The sequence below is a fragment of the Panthera tigris genome, chromosome B4 (assembly GCF_018350195.1).
Source record: "Panthera tigris isolate Pti1 chromosome B4, P.tigris_Pti1_mat1.1, whole genome shotgun sequence".
In the NCBI taxonomy this organism is placed as follows: Eukaryota; Metazoa; Chordata; class Mammalia; order Carnivora; family Felidae; genus Panthera; species Panthera tigris.
The window spans coordinates 99,058,938-99,082,842 of record NC_056666.1 but is presented as its reverse complement, the minus strand read 5'-3'; the positions used below and the strand labels follow the sequence as shown (position 1 = coordinate 99,082,842).

Below are 23,905 nucleotides of genomic sequence, written 5' to 3'. Positions count from 1 at the left end.
TCATTTTTGCTTTTGCTTTTGCTTCATTCATCCCTTGCCTCCGGATATACGTCATATAAGAAGTTCCTGCAGCCAAGGTCAAAGAGGTGGTTGCCTGTTTTCTCCTCTAGGATTTTTATGGTTTTCTGTCTTACATTTAGGTCTTTCATTCATTTTGAGTTTATTTTTGTGTATGGTGTAAGAAAGTGGTCCAGGTTCATTCTTCTGCATGTTGATGCACAGTTTTCTCAATACCATTTGCTGAAGAGACTGTTTTTTTACCCCCCACTGGATGTTCCTTCCTGCTTTGTCAAAGATTAGTTGGCCAGAGATCTTCTTCTATGAAGTAATAAAATAACTAGAAATTTTAGTCACCAGTTGGTCATGTACGTACTCATTCTCTCTCATATTAATACAGCTCTGTCTCTTTCCAATAGCTGCTCGCTAAGTATAAGAATTTGTATTTTAATTACACATTCATGAATGGTGTTATCTTGAACTTTTTATTATAGAAAATTTCAAATATATTTAGAAAAGGATGGACTAATATAATGAATCCTCATGTACCCATCACTTCAACAATTATTATTTCAGGTCAGTCTTGTTTCATCTATAGTCCCACCTTCCCACTCCATATTTTTTTTGGAGCAAATTATGGACAAATCATTTTATTTGTAAGTATTTCAGTATGTATCTATAAAATCTAAAGACTTTTCTTTAAACTTTAACCATAAACAACATTAGAATCCTAAAAATGAGTAATTCTTTAGTCACATAACTAATCGATGCTTAAACTTTCCTGATTGTCTCCTAAATATTTTTTTATAATTTTTATGTTGGACTTGGTTGATAAGTCACTGAGATTTTTTTAATCTTTTAAGTTTCCCTTGCATCTCTTTTTAACTTTTCCTTTTCAACTTATTGAAATACATAAATAAGGTAGTTTGTCTTGTTAAATTTCCCACAATGTGGATTTCCCCATGGTGATTATTTCATGTGTTCATCAGTCTCTTATGTTTGTTGCAAATTGGTCATTAGAATGAACGGCTTCCTCAAATTCAGGTTAAATTTTTTTTTTTTTTGACAAGAATACATTAAGGGTATTGTGTGTTACCATCAGGAGGCATATGATGTTAGTCATTCTTCTTGTATTAATAGCAGCCATTGATGATCATTGCCTAGATATGTTAATTCACTAAGGTATAAATTAATATCCTAACTGGTTTACAAAAATGGGGGCTCGAGAGAATAACTGTGACTCGTCCATACTTTTTTTTTTTGATTAATTTTTTTTTAATGCTTACTTTTGAGAGAGAGTGAGTAGGGGAAGGGCAGAGAGACAGAGTGTGAGTGGGGGAAGGGCAGAGAGAGAGACACACACACACACACACACACACACACACACACACACACACAGACTCAGAAGCAGGCTCCGCGCCCTACAGCGCTCCACGTGGGGCTTGAACTCCCGAACAGTGAGATCATGACCTGAGCTAAATTCTGAGGCTTAGTGACTGACCCACCCAGGCGCTCCTAGTCCATACTTTTCAAGCAAACAAACTAGCCAACCTATATTTTGTTAGGTATTTTGTCTTCTAGACTATGAATCTTTTTGCCATTTTACAACTTTATTGAAACTTCTAAAGGGAGACAGTTTTTAAAAGGATAAAACAATTTGATAAGTATACTTTATGCTTTATTATCTTCTTTAACTTATGAAAGTTACAAATTAGTACTTAAATATTTGTAATGTTTGAACTTCCTGAGTGGGGAAAATATGACTCAGTTATTTTTCTTTCTTTCTTTCTTTCTTTCTTTCTTTCTTTCTTTCTTTCTTTCTTTCTTTCTTTTTTTCTTTCTTTTTTTTTTTTTTTAACATTTATTCATTTTTGAGAAACAGAGTATGCATGGGGGAGGGGCAGAGAGAGGGAGACACAGAATCCAAAGCAGGCTCTAGGCTCTCAGCTGTCAGCACAGAGCCCGATGTGGGGCTCTAACTCACCACAAGATCATGACCTGAGCCAAAGTCAGATGCTTAACAACTGAGCCACCCAGGTGCCCCTCACTTAGTTATTTCTTATTGTATGAATACTTAGATTCTTATTGTATCTTCTTTTTTATTTGCTAAATATTCTTGTACTTATTAGAAGCTTGAATAATATAATGTGAAAAATTTGCAGATATAATGGAACTGTAATAAACTCTAATGGGAGTCAGAGAAAGAGTTATCTTTGAAAAAGAAAAATAAACAGTGATCTACACAGTACATTAGCAGAATTCTAACCCAGCAATCTTTTGTATTTCCTTTATGTTTGGAGAACTTGTCCAAGTATGTTTACATGACTATGAAACTCCTCAAGACCCTTTCAGAAAGTTTGTGATATTAGAATAATTTTTTGAGTAATACAATGGTATTTGATTTTATTTGCCCTTTTTCTCATTCTGTCATGAGTATATGGTGTACTTTTCCAGAGACTATGTGAGGTGATGAGGTCATAATCTGCTGGCTAGTGAAATGGAGTGTGTGCTTGTGTATTCTTAGTCTTCAGGTTTTCTTAGTTTAATTCTTTTCTTAACCAGTTTTTTTAAAATAAACTTTATTTTTTAGAATAGCTTTAGGCATACAGAAAAATTGTAGTCCCTATGTACTTTGTACCCAATTTCCTCTATTATTAACCCATTTATTGTACATTTGATATAATTAATGAATCTAGATTGATACATTATTAATTAAAGTCCATACTTGATTTAGATTTCCTTAGTTTTTTACCTAGTGTCCTTTTCTGTTCCAGGATCCCATCTGGAATAACACATAATATTTAGTAGTCATGTCTGCTCAGGGTCCTCTTGGCTATGATTTCCTTGTTTGTGATGACCTTGACAATTTTCAGGAGTACTGGTATAGATATTTTGCATGGTGTCCTTCAATTGAGATTTGTCTGTTTTTCTCTAATTAAACTGGTCCTTATGGGTTTGGGGGAAGAGACCTCAAAGGTAAAATGCCATTTCATCACATCATTGTCAAGGGTATATACTGTCAACCTGACTTGTCATTTCTGATGTTAGTTTCATCACTTGGCTGAGATGGTGAATTTCTCGTATTAATTTATAATAGGGCAAATATCAGTAGGTATAATCTACATAAACAACAGGTCTTTGGAGTCTTTAGTAATTTCTAGGAGAGTGAAGGGATCTGGAGACCCAAAGGTTTGAGAATTCCTCAATTAAACCTTTAGGAACTAGCACTTTAAAGAAGAATAATTGACTGTTACCTGATAGGAAAAGAGGGATCCAGAAGGTGACGGGGGTTGGGAACAGGGTAGGAAGAAGAAATGATAGGGCCTTCGGGAATGAGGGAGTGGTGACCAAGTTAAACTTTGACTATTTGAAAATTGTACCTAGCATTAAGACATGATCTACATATTTCTCTTTTTAAGTTTTTATTTATTTAGAGAGGAAGAGAGAGCGCAAGCCTGCTAGTGCATGTGTAGGAGCAGGGGAGGGGCAGAGAGAGAGAGAGAAACTCCAAGCGGGCTCAATGCTCAGTGCAGAGCCTAATGCAGGGCTTGATCTCATGACTGCAAGATCATGACCTGAGCCGGTATCAGGAGTCAACCAAAACTCAACCAACTGAGCAACCCAGGTGCCCCTGAGCTGTACCTTTCAAGGAGCTTTGGTTTTGTTGCTGTTTTCATTTTGGCATTTACAGATACATGTGTTTTGTCTTCAGGAGTTTTAATGATTTGTCTGATTCATATCCTCTACAAATAATACTTTATTTCTTTCTAATCTTTATACAGTATGTATGTCTGCGGGTGGGAATTGGAAGAGTGTTTATATACAGTCTTTTAATTTCCAGAAACTCATCCGTTTTGTGTAACTTTCAAAATTATTTAAGATAGACTATTTTGTTACTTTTTAAAATCCATCATGTCCTATGTAGGGGTCTCCTGTTTTAGGAATGTAGCCCTTTTGCTTCTTTTATCTCTCATGTTTTCCATATTTTCTTTTCATTATGCCTTCGTGTTGAATTCCTTCATCACTTTTCCAGCTCATTTATTGTAGTACATGTTTTGCTGTTCAAACCTGGTATATATTCCATCATAGTATTTTTATACTCAGTATTACTAGCTGTTTTCTCTGTGGATGTATGGTCAGACTTCCTTTTTTCGGTATCCTCTCACATCTTTTTGAGCATATTTATTATGGTTATTTTAAGTTTTTGATGGGCTTGGTTCACTAATTCTCTCTCCTGCTGAGGTTCTTTAGTTCTTTTTCATAGCATTTGGACTCCTTAGGATATTATTTTTGTGAGTTTATACTTCCTTGGAAATAATATTCTCTCAGGAATATTAATTGCTTTATCTGATTGATACTGATCTAGATAGAAAGGAAAGAGCCTAGGGACTCTTTTGGTCAATCTAGGAATATATGTCTTAGGATAGAGAATCTCTTGTTAAAATCATTGCTTCATTATTTTTCATTTGCTCCTCCCACCAATATATTCTTTTTCTTAGGGAACTTTTCTGTCCATCTCCTCTGCCTCCCTAGTTGTAATCAATTCATTTGGGGAAAAGGGCAGTGAGAGATAGTGGTCAGCCTTTTTGCCTGCATGTGTTGTTTTGTGCATGCTACAACTCTATAGACATGCACAGTTTAAAAAAAAAGTGTTTGGAACTGTGTTTAATGTCTCTGGTTGGTATTAAATCATGTTCTGCCCTGGTAGTAAAGACAGGGTAGATAATGGTCTGCTTATTACTAGTGAGAGAAAAGTGCACAGGAAGATGACTTCCAACCCTCCCTCCTACTGTCAGACCCCTGGTCTTACCTCCGTCTGTGGTACTGTATTCTCTTTCTAGTCTGAGTTTGCTTCCCATTTATCTACTTTTAAGGATGGGTTCAAGGACCGTATTGGTTATTTCACCGGTAAGTAACTCAGTTCCCGTTTGCAAAATAAATTGGTTACTTTCTTTTTGGTTTTGTGTTCTCTGTATGTAGAATGGCTGAGGTGGTGGCTGAATCGGGACCAAAAAATCAAAAGAACAGCAGCACTGTTTAACTTATTTTTCCTATTAAGATCTTTGGCAGTTGTGACATGCCCCTAGTTTAAAAAGCAAAAGTAGAATGATTAAGGCAACTAACTCACAAGTAAATAGATTATGTAATTTACCCAATAGGAATCTATTTGTTTTTGGTCTCCTGGGTGGCTCAGTAGGTTCAGCATCTGACTCTTGATTTCAGCTCAGATCATGATTTCATGGTGATGAGATCAAATCTTACATCAGCCGTGCTGACAGCTCTCCCTCTCTCTCTGCCCCTCCCCTGCTCGTCCCCCCCCCCCAATAAACAAATAAACAAAAAAGAAAGCTATTTATTTTGCTAAACTAGACTTGAGGAGGAAAGCTGGCTTAAAAATTTATAATTTATTCAATATCCGTAAATAATTTAGTCATTCAGTTTTTAAAAGTGTGGTTTGGAGATTTTTCATGAATGTTTTTACTTCCTGTTTCTCCTAAGTTTTTTATAAACAATATAATTAAAGCCACTGCTCTACACTTAGCTCTTAATTAAAAATTATGTCCATTAAGAATCTTACATTTCTTCTTGCTTTTTAGAAAAATAAGCTGAGAGTTCCATCAAACTTCAGATTAGAATGTGAAGGATTAGAATTTTAGCATGTTAGAGACACATGAAGATGAAATTTGATTAAAATTTCAAGAAAATCTCTACCTGTTCAACTGTCTAGGAGAATAGAGCAATTGAAGGATTTTTATCCAGACCTCAGATCACCTTAGTAGGTTTTCATTAACTTAAGACTACTTCAGAAGTCTAATATGGTAAAAACAATAGTGATGGAGCAATGAAGAAAAGGAGAGGGGAAATGAGTGTGTGTGTGTGTGTGTGTGTGTGTGTGTGTGTGTGTGTACACCTAAAATTTACTTTTTGGTCAAACACTTACTGGGTTTAGAAAACTAACCTACCTTCACAGAGCACATCTGTGCACAGGGTACCTTGCACTTGGGTAAGATCATAGGCAATATTGTTTGTTGCTTTAGGGGAATTAGTAGAAAATAAAACTATAGGAAATGAATAGCAACTAACATTTGTTAAATTTCTATCATGTGCCAGAAGAGATCGCAAGTTCTTTGAAGGCATACTTATGTAATTTTCTCATAACCCTATAGGGTAGTATTACTACCCTCATTTAATATAGGAGAACACAGAGAGATAAGTAAGTTGTTCAGGGTCATACAACTAGTAAGTGGCAGAATTGGGATACATTTTGGCTCCACAGGCCAAGCTTTAATTATTTTCCTATACTACAACTCAACCATGTTAGAATCAGCATATACAAATCCTTGAATACTATTTTTACAGTTTGGAATTTTTCTTTTTTTAAGGTAATGTCAAACCATTGAATTTGGTGTTTTTGAGCTAAGAAACAACCTGTTTAGAGTTGTGACTTGGGAAAATGATCTTGGCAGAATTATGGACTATTGCAGTGGTAACCAGCTGAACATTATAGAGTTGTCTCTGGTGTTTTGAAAAATCCCAGTACTCAGTTTGCACCCCTATTTAATTAAATTAAAATCTCAGACGGTGAGATGCAGACATCAGTACTTCTTTAAATTTTTTTAATTTTTTTAATTTATTTTTGAGAGAGAGAGTGTGAGCAGGGGGAGGGGCAAAGAAAGAGAGGGAGACACAGAATCGAATCAGGCTCCAGGCTCTGAGCTGTCAGCACAGAGCCTGATGCAGGGCTTGAACCCATGACCTGTGAGATCATGACCTGAGTCAAAGTCAGATGCTCAACCAACTGAGCCCCCCAGGCACCCCAGACATCAGTACTTTTTTATAGTCTCCTAGGTGACTTCGATGCATGGGCAAAATTGAGAACTATAGAAATAGAGGTAGTTAGCTCAGAGAACAAGTAAGCAAGCAGTTGTATAATCTAGGTTAACCTGTAGGGTAGTAGTAGCTGAATGGGAAATATGTCCCTTTTGGATTTTGCCTTTTTCCCTGGTTCTAGAATTTGTACTTTCCATATTTGGGTTACTTTATTAGTGTGGAGAGAAAAAAAAATTAGTTTTTGCACACTTACTGTGTTATCCTGATCTTGACTTGATGTCTCACATGCTCTCTCATTTAATCTTCTTCATAATACTGTGGGGTAGATATTATTGTTTTTAGAAATGAAGAAACTGAGACTCTGAAGGGGTTAGTAATTTTTCTAAGATCACATAGCTAATCAGTGGGACATATTAGGATTTAAATACAGATACTCTTAATTTTGTTATTCTTGTCATTGAATGAGGCTAATGTTTTTATATTAAAAATTGATCTGTGTCATACCTAGCCTTTTAAAATTTGTATGTGCATTACCTAATGTGTACTTTGAAAAATATCTGATACATGATCTATTTTATTTATTGATTTTTAAATGTTTGTTTTTGAGAATGAGCGTGCACGCCAGGGAGGGTCAGGGAGAGAGAGGAGACAGAGAATCCAAAGCAGGCTCCAAGCTGTCATCCCAAAGCCCAACACGGTACTCAACCTCACTAGAGGTCATAACCTGAGCCAAAAGCTCAGTCACCAACTGAGCCACCCAGGCACCCTGTGATCTATTTTATTTAACTCAAAGCTTTGTTCTCCTGTAACTAATGTTGATTTTTCTGGCTTGGGTGCATATTTTGGCATTTAGGCAGTATATTGTTGCTAAAACATAAAGAACAGTTGCTAACTACATTTTTATGTATGGTAGATATTATGAGTCATGGAGATTGATGTTTCCATAATATTATTATCAGTCTTTCCTGTGGCTTGATACTGAACAGCATGATACCCTAATCAGTGATTTGTTAGAAATAGAACTATAGAAAAAAAAAGGTATTTGTTATATGGTTCTTATGTCTTAATTCAGATCCTAGTCATGCTTCAGTATAGAATATAGGCTTATGTATCTGTGTAAGGAATTGACCAAAATGAAATTTCAAGTAAAATAAACTCTTACTTCAGACTGAAAATTAAAATTATTTAAATAGGTCATAAGATTAAGTGCCATATACTGAAATATTTATGTATATGAGCTGTCTCCTATAACCAGTTGTCTTATCTAACTTGGCATGATTGTGATGTGTTAACATGGTTTCTTTTGTGCTTTTCAGGTGATTAAGAATGGTTAGGTCAGATATAGAGTATGTTAATGAGGTCAGAGGCCAAGGTCGTGGGTTTCATTCTTTTAATGGGCAGTTCACTTTTTTTTGGTTTTATAACCACAGACTTCACCAAGCAGTCTCACCAGATGCATGACATTAGTTAACAGCTGACACAGTCGATTTTGAACTTCCCTTGTATATGAAGTCCTTGATGAAGGAGGTTGCTTTAATCATAACAAGAGACCACCATTACCAGAAGAAATATAACTTATGCTCCATTACCAAAAATCAGTGGTGAGTCTATAATAGTGTTATTTATGAAGGACAGAATTATTTAAGAAAAAGGATGGGGGAATTCCTAACAAAGGTATTTGGGCTTATGATGGCCAGAGACTAATAGTAGAAGAAAAGAAAATATGAATATGCTCTACATTACAACTAAAAATAATCTTAAGAATTGAGGTAATGAGGTGATTTTCTATGTTGAATTGTTTGTATAACAGAATTTTAGGATTAAGAACAGATCTTATAAGCAAATAAGAGAACTAAATTCAAGATATTTATTCAGATTTACCCAGGGAATCGAGCTAGGCTTAAAACTGAGATTTCAGAATTCAAGTCCATATTAGTTCTTTGTGTATATTAAGCATGCAGAATGTTATAGTTTGGAAAATACAAAGATGTGTAAGACTTTTTTTTTTTTTTTTTTTTTTTTTTTGCTGTAAGAGAATTTGACTCATAAACAAAGGAACTCAGCAAACCACATACAAGAAATTCTTTGCTAGGGATTAGGGTTACAATAATGACTAAACCTTTTTTTCATTCGTGCATTTATCATTCAGTGTTTGTTGAGTGTCTGCCATGTGCCAGGCTTTGTTCTAGTCTTAAGGGATACAACAGTGACCAAAACAGACTAAGTTCCTACTTCAGTAGAGCTAACATTCCAGTGGAGGAAGACAAAAAAAAAAAAAAATACATAAATATATACTGTTATGTGGTGATTGTTGTGATGGTAAGATGGATAGAGAATGGCAGAATAGGGGATGGGTATTGCTGTTTTCTGGGAATATTATGAAAGTCTTCTGATGAAGTTACTTTTGAACAGAATCCTAAAAGTAGTTTTCTAGGCAATGATAAGAGCCAAGTGTGGAGTTTGCAGGTCTGTTAGGCAGACTATGGTGGTTAGGCTATAAGTGTCGAGGGAGAAAGGTGAGTGAAGTGTCTTTCACCTCCTCAAGTGATCTTGTTGGCAGTGGGGACCATGTTTTTATTGTGTTTTTGAATTCCTGTACCTAGCATAGTAAATGAATGAGGGAGGTAAGACTGAATGCAAGGATATGAGAAAAGGTGATAATTGGTCTGGCTTAGGTAGTAGTATTGATGGGAATTGAAAGAAAAGACTAGATGTGAGGTAGACATTGTCTAGGTAAAAATCATCACAACGTAATGACTTCGTAAGATGGGGGGAAAGAGAATCTCAGATTATTAAAGGGTTTAGGTCTGAGTGAAAGAAAGAGGCTGTCATTGGAAAACTTGGGCAGATTGGCATCAAAGCTGATTTCAGAGGGAAGCTACTGAGTGCTGTTTTTGACCTAAAGATGCTTTCTAAAACAAGCTAAATAATTTCTAAAATTGGCTTACAGAATTTTATTATTTTCAAGTTTATTTATTTTGAGAGAGAGTATGCTTGAACAAGTGGGGAAGTGGCAGAGAGAGAAGGAATCCCAAACAGGCTTAACACTGTCAGTGCAGAGCCTGATGCAGGGCTTAGTGTCACAAACCATGAGATCATGACTTAAGGTGAAATCAAGAGTTGGATGCTTAGCCAAGTGAGCCACCCAGGTGCCCTTGTTTATAGAATTTTAGAACCAGAAGTCAATTTGCAATGTTTGAACATACAGGTAGCAATATTTTGGAGTGAAGATTTGGAAATAGACTAGGTCTGAAGAGGAAACTTGAAAGTTGTCTAAATAAAGGTAATAAATAAGCCTAGAGAATGAATGCAGTCTACTGGAAAAGAGCGGCAGAGAAAAAACAACAAATAGTTGAGGACTGAGCACTGATGATGGCCATTCACTTACCAAATGAGAAAACAAACTAGAGGCAGGAAAATAGGAGAAGGGAAGCCAGAGGAGTAGAGTACTTTAGGAACCAAGGGAAGAGAAAGCTCGCATGGGGAAAAGGCTGGTAGAATTATATGCCTACAGGGAGGGCAGAACTGTGAAAAGCTCCAGAACAGACCAGAGAGGACTTCACAGATTGGCAGATTGACTGGAATTTACGGGAGCCTCAGAATTTTTTTTTTAAAGGATTTAGTTTCCAGTATAAACATATTATTGCACTTTTTTCCTACTTCTTAAAAGATTAATGCACCACTTAATTCATTTGATAAACCATGGGTGCTCTCTAAATTCAGATTCAAGTATATGACATTAAATCACTGCTGAGAAAATTTGTTTTTTTTTTAGATCTTGCCATATTCAGAAGTTGCTGAAGTTCAAGAGACAGTGAGTAATATGTGGTGCTATGTTTGAAATGTTAACATTTTTATATTTTTTCAGGATTTAAAGTTGGATTCTTAAAATATATTTTTCACTGTATTTTATCATAGATGATTATGTCATTATACAAGGTAGCTAATATAAGTTAAAAAGATCAGCTTTAAAATTTTCATTTTTTCCAAAATGTAAATAGGTTTATTTTATTTTTTTTACTGTAAAAATAATGCATACAAATGTGGCATGTTTAAACAATACAAAAGAATGTAATAAATAAAATTCTACTTTCTAGAGGCAACTACTTTTAATATTCTGGTGGTCTCTGTAATTTACTAAGTTTATTCATATGTGTATATCTTACATATGTAATTTTATAAAAGCAGAGTCCTACAAACTTTTTTGTAGCCTATTTTTAAAAGTTAATATATAATGAATTGTTCAGTCAGTGAAAAAAAATTTAACGACTACACAGTATTTCATTATGTGAAGGTATTATTGTTTATTTCATAATAGATTACTGTTGGAGATTACTACAAATGATGTGATAAATACCTATGGATACATCTTTTTGGATATTTCAGATGATCATCTTGGTATACTCTCCTAGAAGTGCATTTGCTGGGTCAAAAGGATGATTAGGTTATTTTAAAATAACTGCTTAGCAGGACAGTTAATATTTTCTATCTAACAGTGATAAGCTCTAGTTCCTAGAAAAGCACTTCTGTAAAATATCTCCTGTAAAACTCAGGGATAAAATGTACACAGTGTGTGTTTTGCTGATGATTGTAGGAATAGGAAAAGTTCTGTTAAGTATAGAGAGATGACTCCTGTCAGAAGAACAAACATCTCTCACTGAAGATTCTTACTCTAAGGGCCAAAGATAACAATAAATACAGTACTTTTGGGATGTGTTACATAATCCTCCTTCCCAGTTGTGGCTCCTGCAAGCCAGCTGCAGCAGGATTGCTTCTCTGAGTACAGCTCGATCAACTTCATTGAGGGAAGAGGCGCTACTTGCTTGAAACTTTATTTTCAAGTTGTATCAATGCTTGATGAGCTGTACTTTGGCTTAAGCTCAGAGGATGACTTAAGTCACATCAATATGTATGCTAAGAGGGAGATGCTATGCTACTGGCAGTGGACTCAAGCTCTAGCTCTTATAGGATTGATTTTGTGTTTTAGGGTGGTCATCTGTCCTGAATTGCTTGGGATTAAGGGGTTTCCCAGGATGAGTGTGTGATTGTGAACTTTTTCTGCCTATTCCTTTACACTTCTGAAAGATGGTGTATGCTAGTTGGTGGCATGGTAAATATTTAGAAGCACATTAAAATAAAATCCCAGTGTTTGCATAATGCTCTTTTCCTGAGATTTGTAGACTAAAACCGGTAGAGATTTAGGTAATGGCTATATTTCATGCTTTTAGTTAAAAGTAGTTGATAGTGTACTCATTAATAATAAATAGAAAAATGCTAGGCATCTTAGTATTATTTTACTATTTTCAATCCATAGTTTCTGCCAAAATAGAGAATCTGTTTATATGATGCACAAATTGTTGAAATGACTGTGTGGACATTGTTGAAGGGATAATGATAAATACGATGTTACTCAATTAGGGGAAATGTTTCCATCATATATTAATGGTCTTTTTTTTTTTTTTTTTTGAACACGGTGAGGAAAAGTTCCTGGATTCTTCCAAGATTCTAGTAGTATTTTGGTTCTCTAACAAAAGCCAAGAAGAGTTGGCTAGCTTTATATTTTTTAAACTATCTTACAAGATACTTATATGGAATGTTTCCACATCAGTAATTTCACACTGTCTTTATTCATGTGTTACACAACATGGGACTGTGCGAATTAGGCCCGTGTCCTAAAAGCAGTAAAAATAAGTGTAGTGTGCAATTTTGCCTTGCACACAGGACCAGTGATGTAAGTTACATGGTAAAATTAATATGTAATCTTCAATTACTTAAATCACTTTTCCTATTGGCATCACTTACAGGCAATTCTGGGAAGATAATTTCACTTGTATCCCAGTTTAATGCTTTTGCATCCACAATCTTCTGGGGAAGGTTTCTGAAGTCTTGCTTATTTTTTTTTATTGTTTTTCCACTTTTGTTTGGAGTGTTTCAGCTTAATTCTTAGTTCCGTTGTTCCATTATAATGTATGTTTTCTAGTGCCTGCCTGTTCTTTTATTCTGTGGCATTTTTCAGTCTTCTGTGAATAGCCATTCAGGTCATATACCCTAACTTCATACATATCATAATTTACACTGTTTCTTACAAACCTGAACCTTTCCCTGTACAGGTCTGTGCGTCCAACTCCCCGTTTGACATTTCAACTTGAATGTCTAACAAACACTTCAAACTTAACCTGTCCCAAACTTAGCACTTACATTTCTTTCTGTAAACTAGTCCTTCTCACTGTCCTTTCCATCTCCGACAGTGACAGTTCCATCCTTCCAGGTGCTCAGACCCCAACATTTGACACCATTTTGATTCCTCCAGGGTTTTTGTTTGTTTGTTTTGTTTTGTTTTTTAATTTCATACTTGCTCTGTTTGGAAATCCTGTTGACTTTTCAAAATGTATTCAGAACTCAACTACTTCTTCTCACCCTCACTGCTACTTCCTTGGTCCAAGTCTCCTTCATCTCTTCTGTAGATTATTATGGTAACTCCTAATTGATTGTACCCTTGTTCCTCTACTCTATTCTTAACATTACAGCTGGAACAATCCTGTTAAAACATATTCAAATTATGTCACTCCTTTTCTCAGAAATCCAGTGGCTCCCCATCTCATTCAGAAAAAAAGCCAAAGTCCTGACTGGGTCCTACACAGTCTAGCACTCATTTACTTCTTTGACTTTATTTCCTGCTTCTCTCGTACTTCTAGTCCAGCCTCTCTGGCCTTTTTACTCTTCTCCAAGCCCTTCAGACTTGCTCTCATCCCAATCCTCCATTCTATACTTGTTCTTCTCTCTGCCTGGAATACTCTTCTATGTCCTTATGCTGAACTCCCTCATTTTACTCATTTCTGTAGTGAAGAATTCTTAGGCCAACCTATCTTCAATTATGACCCCCCCCCTTCCTTAATATTTTATGTGTCCTCATTTTCTGCTTTTTTCCTTAGCATTTTTACTATATACTATGTAACAAATTTTTAATTGTTACTATGTTGTTACTCATATCTTCCACTAGAACATAACTACCCCAAAGGGCAAATTTTTGTCTTTTTTGTTCACTGTATCCTTTGGTGCCTAAAATGATTACTGTCTGTATGATACCTATCATATCACAAGTATTTGAATGGATGGCTCAATAATAGGAATAGACCGTGTTTATTTTGATTATTCTCCAGTGTCTCAATATGAAAAAAAATTAGAATCAGATTTACATGACCCAAACATGCTTGAAGGTATAATGTTGAAAGCATAATCTGAAACAAATATTCAGAAGTTGCTGTATATGCTAGGGATTATTTTCTGGGAGCAAACAGGCAAGGAGTACAGCTACAAAGAAGTTGACGTAATGCTGTTACTTAACAAAATTTGAGAATATGTACAATAAAAGTGAACTTAATCACTTACCCTAAATAGAAGACCAACTAAAAAACCTTCAAAAATGACTGGCCTTGTGAAATTAAATACTCCAAACTTTGCATATGTGGTTAGAATCATTGCTTTCCTTTAAGAAATTTAGATTTACTGGTAAATTCAGGGAAAGTAGTAATTATTCATATCAATAGAGAAAGATATTTTTAGAGGATGTCTATGAAATATTTGTCAAGCTTACCATGGTTATCTCTGTCAGTTTTCTAACTTCTTTCAGTTTTCCAATATCATAGTAGTTATTTATTGGTGCATAACAAATATTCCAAAATTTAAGTGGTATAAAACAATTAACATTTATTATTTTACAGTTTCTGTGGGTCAGGAATCTAAGAGCAGTTTACTAGGTGTCTCTAGCTCAAAAATCTCTTCTATGGTTGTGGTCAAGCTACTGGGGAGTGTGGCTGCTGCAGTCTCATCTGAAAGCTTGACTGGGTGTAAGGGAGGGAGGAAAGGTCAAGGCAGGAGATTCATTTACAAACTCACTGGTTGTTGACAGACATCATTCTTTCACCTCATGGGCTTCCCTGCCAGGCTGCCTGATGACTCGGCAGCTGGCTTTCCCCAGGGTGATCTATCTGAGAGAGAGTAACAGACTATAAACAAGATGGAGGTCATAGTCTTTTTACCGTCTAATCTTGAAAGTGACATCCATTCAATTCTGCCATATTCTGTTCATTAGAAGTGACTCAGTAAGTCCAGAAACACTCAAAGAGAGGGGATTATGCACCAAGATATGGGGATCACTGGAGCCTTTGCAGAGATTGCCTACCACAAATACTTTAATCTTTTTCCACATGCTTGAGAGTTGTGGTAACATGGTCATCAGTAATAAGGATTTGAGCACAATTAGTTTGTTGTCATTCCAGTTGTATTTTTTTAGTTTATCTGTGAAGCTGAAACCAGTCTATAGAAGAATAGGAAACTACAGAAAATGACTAGAGCAAATGCATTTAAAGGAATTAGAACATGGTTTAAAGTACTGTGAAATAACCATCACTTTAGGGAAGCAACAGGGCCAAGAGTTTTTTCCTAGGAGGCAGAGTGAACAACTGCTACCTTTCTTTTTGGTCACAGATAATTTTGCTTCATTCCCTTCAAATAAGAGCAAGCAATAATATAATCAGTGGGCATTTTTTATTTTTGTTGTTACTTTAGGTTTGATGTTACTGTACTTGGTATTTGAGCTGAAGTAAAGCTGAAGACTTTCTTTTATTTTTTTCAAGTTTATATTTATTTTTGAAAGAGACAGAGACAGTGCATGAGCAGGGCAGAGAATGAGGGAGAGAGAGAAACCCAAGCAGGCTCCGCAATGTCAGCGCAGAGCCTGATGTGGGGCTCCATCTCACAAACTGCGAGATCATGACCTGAGCCAATTATCAAGAGTCAGACTGACTTAACTGACTGAACACCCAGGCACCCCAAAGCTGAAGACTCTGTTTCTGCCAAGGGAGACCAAAACACTTGTCCCTAAGCAACATTTAGCATAATGTTGTATGTTAAGACAGTTTCCAGACAAAAGGTCACCAGTCTTTCCCAGTTTCTTTTAGGTGATTGCATGTTATTCATTTAAGAATTGGGTCTTCTTCCTTCTTAAAGCCCAGTAGCTCCAGGTGCTTTACTTCATATTTAGTGGGTCCCAAGAAAATTTTGTCTGACAATAAAATTGTATCATTCTAATCAATATTCCTCTTCGGTTTTTTTTTTCTTCTTTTTTTGGTATTTGAGAAAAAATTTACTTTGTTGATGTCTTTGTAAAAGCTCTTTGCACAACGCTTGGCATATAATAAGCACTTAGTAAATGTTCCTTTCTTTTTATGTAAGAAACAGACTGAATTTGTATGTAGTGTTAAGTGCTCTCATGGCATGCAGAACTAATATTTAATAGTGCATGGGTGTTACAGATTTTTTAAACCACTTACATTTAAAGAATGAATAACTTTGGGCTGTCCTTTACATTTCTGAATACTTTTACCACTCCTAACCCATATCATGAGTTAAAATTTGAAAGTAATTTTTGACTTGAATAATTTTCAAAACAAAGTACTTGGTTGATTTTGGTTTTGCCTTTCCATCTTTATTTTCCAAAATTTAAACAAATATTTTATAATGCTTAAGCCAAGATCTTTTTATGTGTGGCAGAGGAAATTCCTTGTGAATTATGATTATTAGGATTGATTTGCATGTGCTTTCTACTTATAAACTAATGCTTATTTTCCTTGTCCTTTTGTTTCACTGCTGCTTCAATCCTGATGCATTTTGCTTCTTCCTGGTTTGGATTATATTTGTTTGCTGCTCAATTACCCTGCATTAAAAGCTTCTTGGTGATAGCAAAGATGTCCTTGGGCCATCAAGTAAGTAGCCAAAGTTTGAATGGCATATTTGGAGACAGAATGTTTTGATGTGTACTTATAAAAGGCATACAGTATTTCTCTTAAGAAGTCTTCTACTTTTCTTCCCAAGCACTGAAATGCAAAGAATATAAATGGTGATTCAGTGCCCATCTGTTGTCAGTGCCCATATGAGATTGATAATGTTTGTGTATTTGCTTCTTGATTGTCTAAAGATGGATTATATACTTAGCTAAATTATCTAATTCATAATTTTAGACCTCATCTTCAGGCGTAGTGGGAGGGGTTAAAAAGAAAAAGACCTCTTCATAGTTTTCCTTTCTATAGTCATCATAAAGCATAGATCAGACTTCTTTGAGACTGGACATGATGAAAGAAATTCACTTTCATGTGAAAATGAGAAATATTGTTTTATTTTGTCACAATCTTTACATAATAGATAATTTGGTAATGAAACACATTTATTTTTACTCTGGGATTTTATAAGTTAAACGTGTTTCATCTTAGTGATTTAAAAGATGTACCCATTAAATTTATGTCTGAAAAAAAATTTTTTTTGACCAGACACTGTGCTAGCTTTGGGGAATATATGATGAATAAAATATGCACCCTGCCTGTACCCTTACATTATAGTCTAGCAGGGGGGTTACACCCATGAATAGATAATTTTAGAGCATTGTGACAGGGTCAACTTTTTTTTTTTTAAATCATAGTATTACTGAGGTAAAAGAAACCTAAAATATCATCTTTTTTTCTAATATAGTTTATTGTCAAGTTAGAGTGTATTGTCGACATAGAGTGTATATACAGTGTGCTCTTGGCTTTGGGAGTAGATTCCCATGCTTAATCACTTACATACAACATCCAGTGCTCATCCCAACAAGTGCCCTCCTCAATGCCCATCACCATTTTCCCCTCTCCCTCCCTCAGTTTTTTCTCTGTATTTAAGAGTCTCTTATGGTTTGCCTCCCTCTCTGTTTGAAACTATTTTTTCTACTTCCCTTCAAGCATTAATTTTCTAGACAAAGAGCCTGAAGCTAAGAACTTACATGACCAAAAAGAGTTAGAAATGGGTACTATGCCACTGTGTCTTCAGCAAGATTCTTTTGAGTTCAAAAATCCTGATGAAACCATCAGTTTGCTAAATTCAAATCTGACCAAATAATTAAAATATTACTGTCATAAATCAGACAAAAATTAAACTTTATTGAAGCGTAATGTAGAAATTATATTGATTTAAGAAGTTTTAGTATTTCTTCTTAAACCGTTATCTGACCACAGTAAGTCAGCTCAATGCTTTGGGGCTCATTTTTTTCCCATTGACTAAACAAGGTGAAATAGCAAGCTTTCTTCTAGTTGTAAAATTCTTTGGTATGGATTGGTTGCTATTTGTCTCTAATATTGATTATAGTATATAATGTAATTTTTTTTCTAAAAAGAGGTGATTTAAAGTAATATGCTAAAATTCCTTTTTAAAATTCTTAATTTTAACAATTCATAGTATTTTAAATATATTTTTTATTACACAACCAGCATTATTAGAATAGTAGAATGGTTTTTTTTTTGAGAGAGCACATGAGTGGGAGAGAGGGGGAGAGAGAGAGAGAGAGAGAGAGAGAGAGAGAGAGAGAGAGAGAGAGAGAATATATCTTAAGCAGGCTCCACCCTCAGTCCAGAGCCCGACACAGAGCTTGATCCCACAAACCTGGGATCATAACCTGAGCCAAAACCAAGAGTTGGATGTTCAATCGACTGAGCCACCCAGGCACCCCTAGAATAGTAGAAATTTTAAAGGTTGAAAAAAGTATACAAATATGAAAACATTTTTATGTTTTCTTGTCAGCCTTGCTTGTGATACCTGGCAGATATTTTCAATGGATTTTCAAGTCCTTTAGTTACCTTATGTATTTAGATGTTGGCTCAGGTGAACTGATTGGCAATGATGAACTGACCAGTAGAATTGCATTTTTTTAAAGATAATTTTTATTTATTCATTAATTCATTCACATAATGCACACGAGTTGGGGAGAGAGAGAATCTTAAGTGGGCTTCATGCTCAGTACAGAGCCTAACATGGGGCTCAATCCCACCACCCTGGGATTATGATCTGAACTGAAATCAAGAGATGGTTGCTTAACTGACTGAATCACTCAGGTGCCCTACTGTTGCATTTTTAATACCAACTACAGTTATCCTATTTTAGGAATTGGATTTTATAATAGGTTTTTAATTTCTGCTTGGACTAGAGAAAATTTATTGTGATTATACATTTTCTGGATACACAGATGAAATATACAATATATATTAGAGGTGAGTTTATATCGTATTCTGCCAACTCTTAAAAAGCTGAGGATATATAATTACTTACTAGAGATCATGTATCTTTTAGAGTGAAAAGTAATTTCATTAATATTAGGATTTGTACTGAATAAAAAAGCTATAACGATATATACAAACATACTTAAATTCTTCAAGTATTTGAGAAAATGTACATCATCTGTAAAGGGGAATATTAGGATTTACGTAGAAATTATTTATGACTTTAAAATAATTACTTAACTTGATTTTTAGCTTCCTTAGATTGAGGACCAATACCAGGCTATGAAGCTTGGAAAATTCTTTAGATTTTATATTGATGTATTGAATTCAGAAAGTAAAGATAGTAGTTATAGAATCATATCCTCCTTAGAAGTTGCAGTTGGTAAGTTAATTATATTACTATTAATTATTCCAGCGTGGTTAGTTTCTACAGTAGTTAAGATAGTAATGTAATATGAATAGCAAAATAGGTTACTTTATTTCTACTACAAAGTAGAACCAGGAGAGGGCACTGCTATGCTGTCTTTAGTAGATGAGGCGGTTGTAGTGTCAGAAACTGTATTGGAATCATGCAGTGATTCATTTATCAAAATCTGTCCAGTGATTTGGCAAGTATTTATTGTCAGTTTTATGCCAAAGGGTACAAATCAAAACCGTGAGTTCCTTACTTGAGCTTACATTCAAATAGTCTAAGATTGTACAAATGATGTAGGACATCAAAATGATTTTTCTATTCTGCAAATCCACTTGTCTGTATAGTTGTTAATACTTGTGAGTGGGGCAAGAGAGAACAAGTAGGAAACAATTGTTTTTCTAAGTACTTTTATAAACCCTCCCACTTCAAGGTTCTCAAAATCATAAATAGTAATACCTCAACTGGTAAGGAGTTAGAGGTGAATACAACTAAATTTACAATTCTCAAGACTATTTCCTTTTTTATATAGTGAAGTTACTTAAGATACAGATACCTATATCTTACTGATGGAATCCTGAAACATACTTTAATTCTATTAGTTGTTCTTCTCATAATGTATTTTAAATTAGCCTAAAAAGTATTGTCTGATACTACAAATGAATCTATGTAGCATACGTAGATTATAAAGCATAATCATCCAATATGTGTTGAACCTACTACTCAACTTAAGAACCTGAGTCTTAAAAATCCCTCATGTTCAACTATGTACTTCTTCTCTCGTCCATCCCTGTGCCTGCCCCCAAGAGGTGATGACTAGTTTCTATTTTTCATCATTCTTTGCTTTTTTAAAAAGTGTATTTTTTGTTATTTTTGGGTGTTTTTTGTTTGTTTGTGGTTGTTTTTGTTTGTTTTTTAGAGAGAGTACACGAGTAGGGGAGAGGGGCAGAGGGAGAGAGAGAGAGAGAAAAGAAAAGAATCTTAAGCAGGCTCTACGCCCAGTCAAAGCTTGACACGGGGCTCCGTCCCACCACCCTGGGATCATGACCTGAGCCAAAAACAAGAGTCAGACTGCTCAACCAACTGAGATGCCAGGCACTTACTTTTTTTTTTTCAATATGTGAAATTTATTGTCAGATTGGTTTCCATACAACACCCAGTGCTCATCCTAAAAGGTGCCCTCCTCAATACCCATCACCCACCCTCCCCTCCCTCCCACCCCCCATCGACCCTCAGTTTGTTCTCAGTTTTTAACAGTCTGTTATGCTTTGGCTCTCTCCCACTCTAACCTCTTTTTTTTTTTTTTCTTCCTTCCCCTCCCCCATTGGTTTCTGTTAAGTTTCTCAGGATCCACATAAGAGTGAGAACATATGGTATCTGTCTTTCTCTGTATGGCTTATTTCACTTAGCATCACACTCTCCAGTTCCATCCATGTCGCTACAAAGGGCCATATTTCATTCTTTCTCATTGCCACGTAGTACTCCATTGTGTATATAAACCACAATTTCTTTATGCATTCATCAGTTGATGGACATTTAGGCTCTTTCCATAATTTGGCTATTGTTGAGAGTGCTGCTATAAACATTGGGGTACAAGTGCCCCTATGCATCAGTACTCCTGTATCTCTTGGGTAAATTCCTAGCAGCAGGCACTTATTTTTAAATTCTGTATATGTCACTAAGTTTTGCTGGTATTTAATTTAATGAGAGTGCTGTATGTCATTTTCTAGGATTTTTTTTTTTTGTAGTTAATATTTTATGTTCAGATTCAGCCATGTTTTGGGGTATAGATATAGAACATTCCTTTTCAGTGCTATATGCTATTCCATTAAATGCATATACCACAGTATACAAAGCCATTTATTTTCAGTTGGTGAATATTTTTTTTTTAACGTTTATTTATTTTTGAGACAGAGACAGAGCATGAACGGGGGAGGGTCAGAGAGAGGGAGACACAGAATCTGAAATGGGCTCCAGGCTCTGAGCTGTCAGCACAGAGCCCGACGCGGGGCTCGAACTCACGGACCGCCAGATCGTGACCTGAGCCGAAGTTGGCCGCTTAACCGACTGAGCCACCCAGTTGCCCCTCAGTTGGTGAATATTGAAATGGTTTTGATTTTTTCTCTGAACATTCTTATTGTCTCTTGGTAAACACATATAAGAGTATTATTTCTAGGTATAAAGCTAAAAGTGGGATTGTTGGATCCCTATGGTATGCTGGTGTTCAGTTTTATAAGGTAGTTCTAAATTTCTTTTCCAAAGTGCTTAGATCAGTTTATTCTCAAGCAGCAGTGCTTAAATGTCTCATTGATTCTCATCCTTATCAGCACTTAGTATTATCAGACTTACTAATTTTTGTCAGTTTTACTGAGTGTAAAATATTTATTTCATTGGGATCTTGATTTGTATTTTCCTGGTTACCAAGAGGATAAACATCTTTTTTGTATATTTTTTGGCCATTTGCATTTTTTCTTCCATGAATTCACTGTTCAGGTCCCTGCCCCATTTTTCTTTTTCTTTAATTAAAAAAAATTTTTTTTTATTGAGACACAATTGACATACAAATTTATGTTAGTTTCAGGTATGCAGTGATGATTCAATATTTGTATATATTACAAAATGATCACCACAGTAAGTCTAATTAATATCCATCATCACACATAGTTACAGAATTTTTTTTATGATGAGGACTTTTCAAGATTTATTCTCTTAGCAACTTTCAAATATGCAGTATAGTATTATTAATCATCATTCTGTACATTGCATTAATATGACTTATTTATCTATAATTGAAAGTTTGTAACCTTTGATTCCCTTCACCCATTTTTCCCACTCACTACCGCCCTGCTTCTGGCAACCACCAGTCTGTGTGTCTATGAACTTGGTTTTTCAACTTGGATAATACAGTATTTGACGTTCTCTGTCTGACTTATTTCACTCACCATAATGCCCTCAAGGTCCATCCATGTCATAAATGGCAAAAATTTCATTCTTTTTTTATGGTTGAGTATTCCATTCATTTGTCAATCGACACTTAGGTTGTTTCCATGTCTTGGCTGCTGTAAGTAATTCTATGGTGAACATAGGGGTGCATATATCTTTCCAGATTTGTGTTTTCATTTTCTTCAGGAAAATACACAGAACTGGAATTGCTGGATCCTATGGTTGTTTCTTTTAACTTTTTGAGGACTCTCCATACTGTTTTCCACAGTGGTGAATTGGCTACACCAAGTTACATTCCTACTGACTGTGCACAGGGAGTCATGTTTCTCCATATCCTTGCCAATGCTGTTATTTCCTTTCTTTTTGATAATAGCCATTCTAACAGGTGTGAGGGGATAATAGCTCATTGTGGTTTTGATTTCCATTTCCCAGATGATTAGTGATGTTTAGCATCTTTCCATATACCTGTTGGCCATTTTGTCTTTGGAAAAGTGTTTATTCAGATCTTCTGCCCATTTTTAAGTCAAATTGCTTATTTTTTTTGCTGTTGAGTTATATGAGCTCTTAGTGTATTTTGGACATGAACCCCTTATCAGATATATGACTTGCAAATATTTTCTCCCATTCAGGAGGTTGTCTTTTCCTTTTGTTGATGGTTTCCTGTGTGGTGCAGAAGCTTTTTAGTTTGATATGTAGTCCTACTTGTTTATTTTTGCTTTTGTTGCCTCTGCTTTTGGTGTCAGGTCCAGAAAACCATCACCAAGTCTGATGCTTACTGCCTATGTTTTCTTTTTGGAGTTTTAGGGTTTTAGGTCTTATATTCAAGTCTTTGATTAATTTTGAGTTAATTTTTATATATGATGTAAGATAGTGGTTCAGTTTCTTTCTTTTGTTGCATATGGATGTCCAGTTTTCCCAGCACCATTGATTGAAGAGACTGCCATTTTCTTGTATATTCTTGACTTTTTTGTCCCAAATTAATATGACCATATATGCACAGGTGTACTTATGGGCCCTCTGTTCAGTTTTATTAATTTATGTGTGTTCACCATGCTGTTTTGATTGTTGTAGCTCTGTTTTATAGTTTGAAACCAGGAAACATGATGCCTTCAGCTTTGTTCTTCTTTTTCAAGATTATTTTGGTTATCCAGAGTCTTTTGTGGTTTCACACAAATTTTAGAAATTTTTGTTCTAATTCTGTGAAAAATGCCATTGGAATTTTCATAGGGGCTGCATCGAATCTGTAGGTTGCTTTAGGTGGTGTGGACATTTTAACAGTATTAATTATTCCAATCCATGAGAATGGACTGTCTTTCCATTTATTTGTGTTTTCAGTTTCTTTTATCACTGTCTTATAGTTTTCATTGTACATGTCTTTCACCTCTTGATTAAATGTATTCCTAGGTATTTTATTCTTTTTGATGTATCCCTACATTTCTCTACTGTGTTGTTGGTCTTTTTCTAATTGATTTATAGGCTTGTTATCTTTCTTAACATATTCTGGATACCAACCCTTTGTTAATTATATATGTTGCAAATATCCTGTTTTTCTTTCTAACTTTTTATGGTACCTTTTGATTAAAATCTTAATTTTAATATAGTGGAATTTATCAGTTCTTTATTTTTGGTTAGTGCTTTGTTG

At 35.2% G+C, this 23,905-nt stretch overlaps 1 protein-coding gene across 12 annotated transcripts in view; it reads left to right on the top strand.

Annotated features, from left to right (window-relative positions):
• OSBPL8 (oxysterol binding protein like 8) overlaps positions 1–23,905 on the top strand; it is a 150,865-nt gene that overhangs the window by 52,270 nt on the left and 74,690 nt on the right. For 3 of the 12 annotated variants that reach the window (XM_042992785.1, XM_042992786.1, XM_042992784.1), the window contains exons 3-4: positions 10,604–10,642; positions 16,556–16,592. The exons of 1 other annotated variant lie outside the window; for it this stretch is intronic. In XM_042992785.1, coding sequence (XP_042848719.1) covers positions 10,604–10,642; positions 16,556–16,592 — 76 coding nt within the window. Of the gene's footprint in view, positions 1–573; positions 654–3,605; positions 4,906–6,792; positions 8,430–10,603; positions 10,643–16,555; positions 16,593–23,905 lie in introns of those variants that run through there. 8 more of the 12 variants (XM_042992792.1, XM_042992787.1, XM_042992794.1 and 5 more) reach the window with 6 other exon arrangements.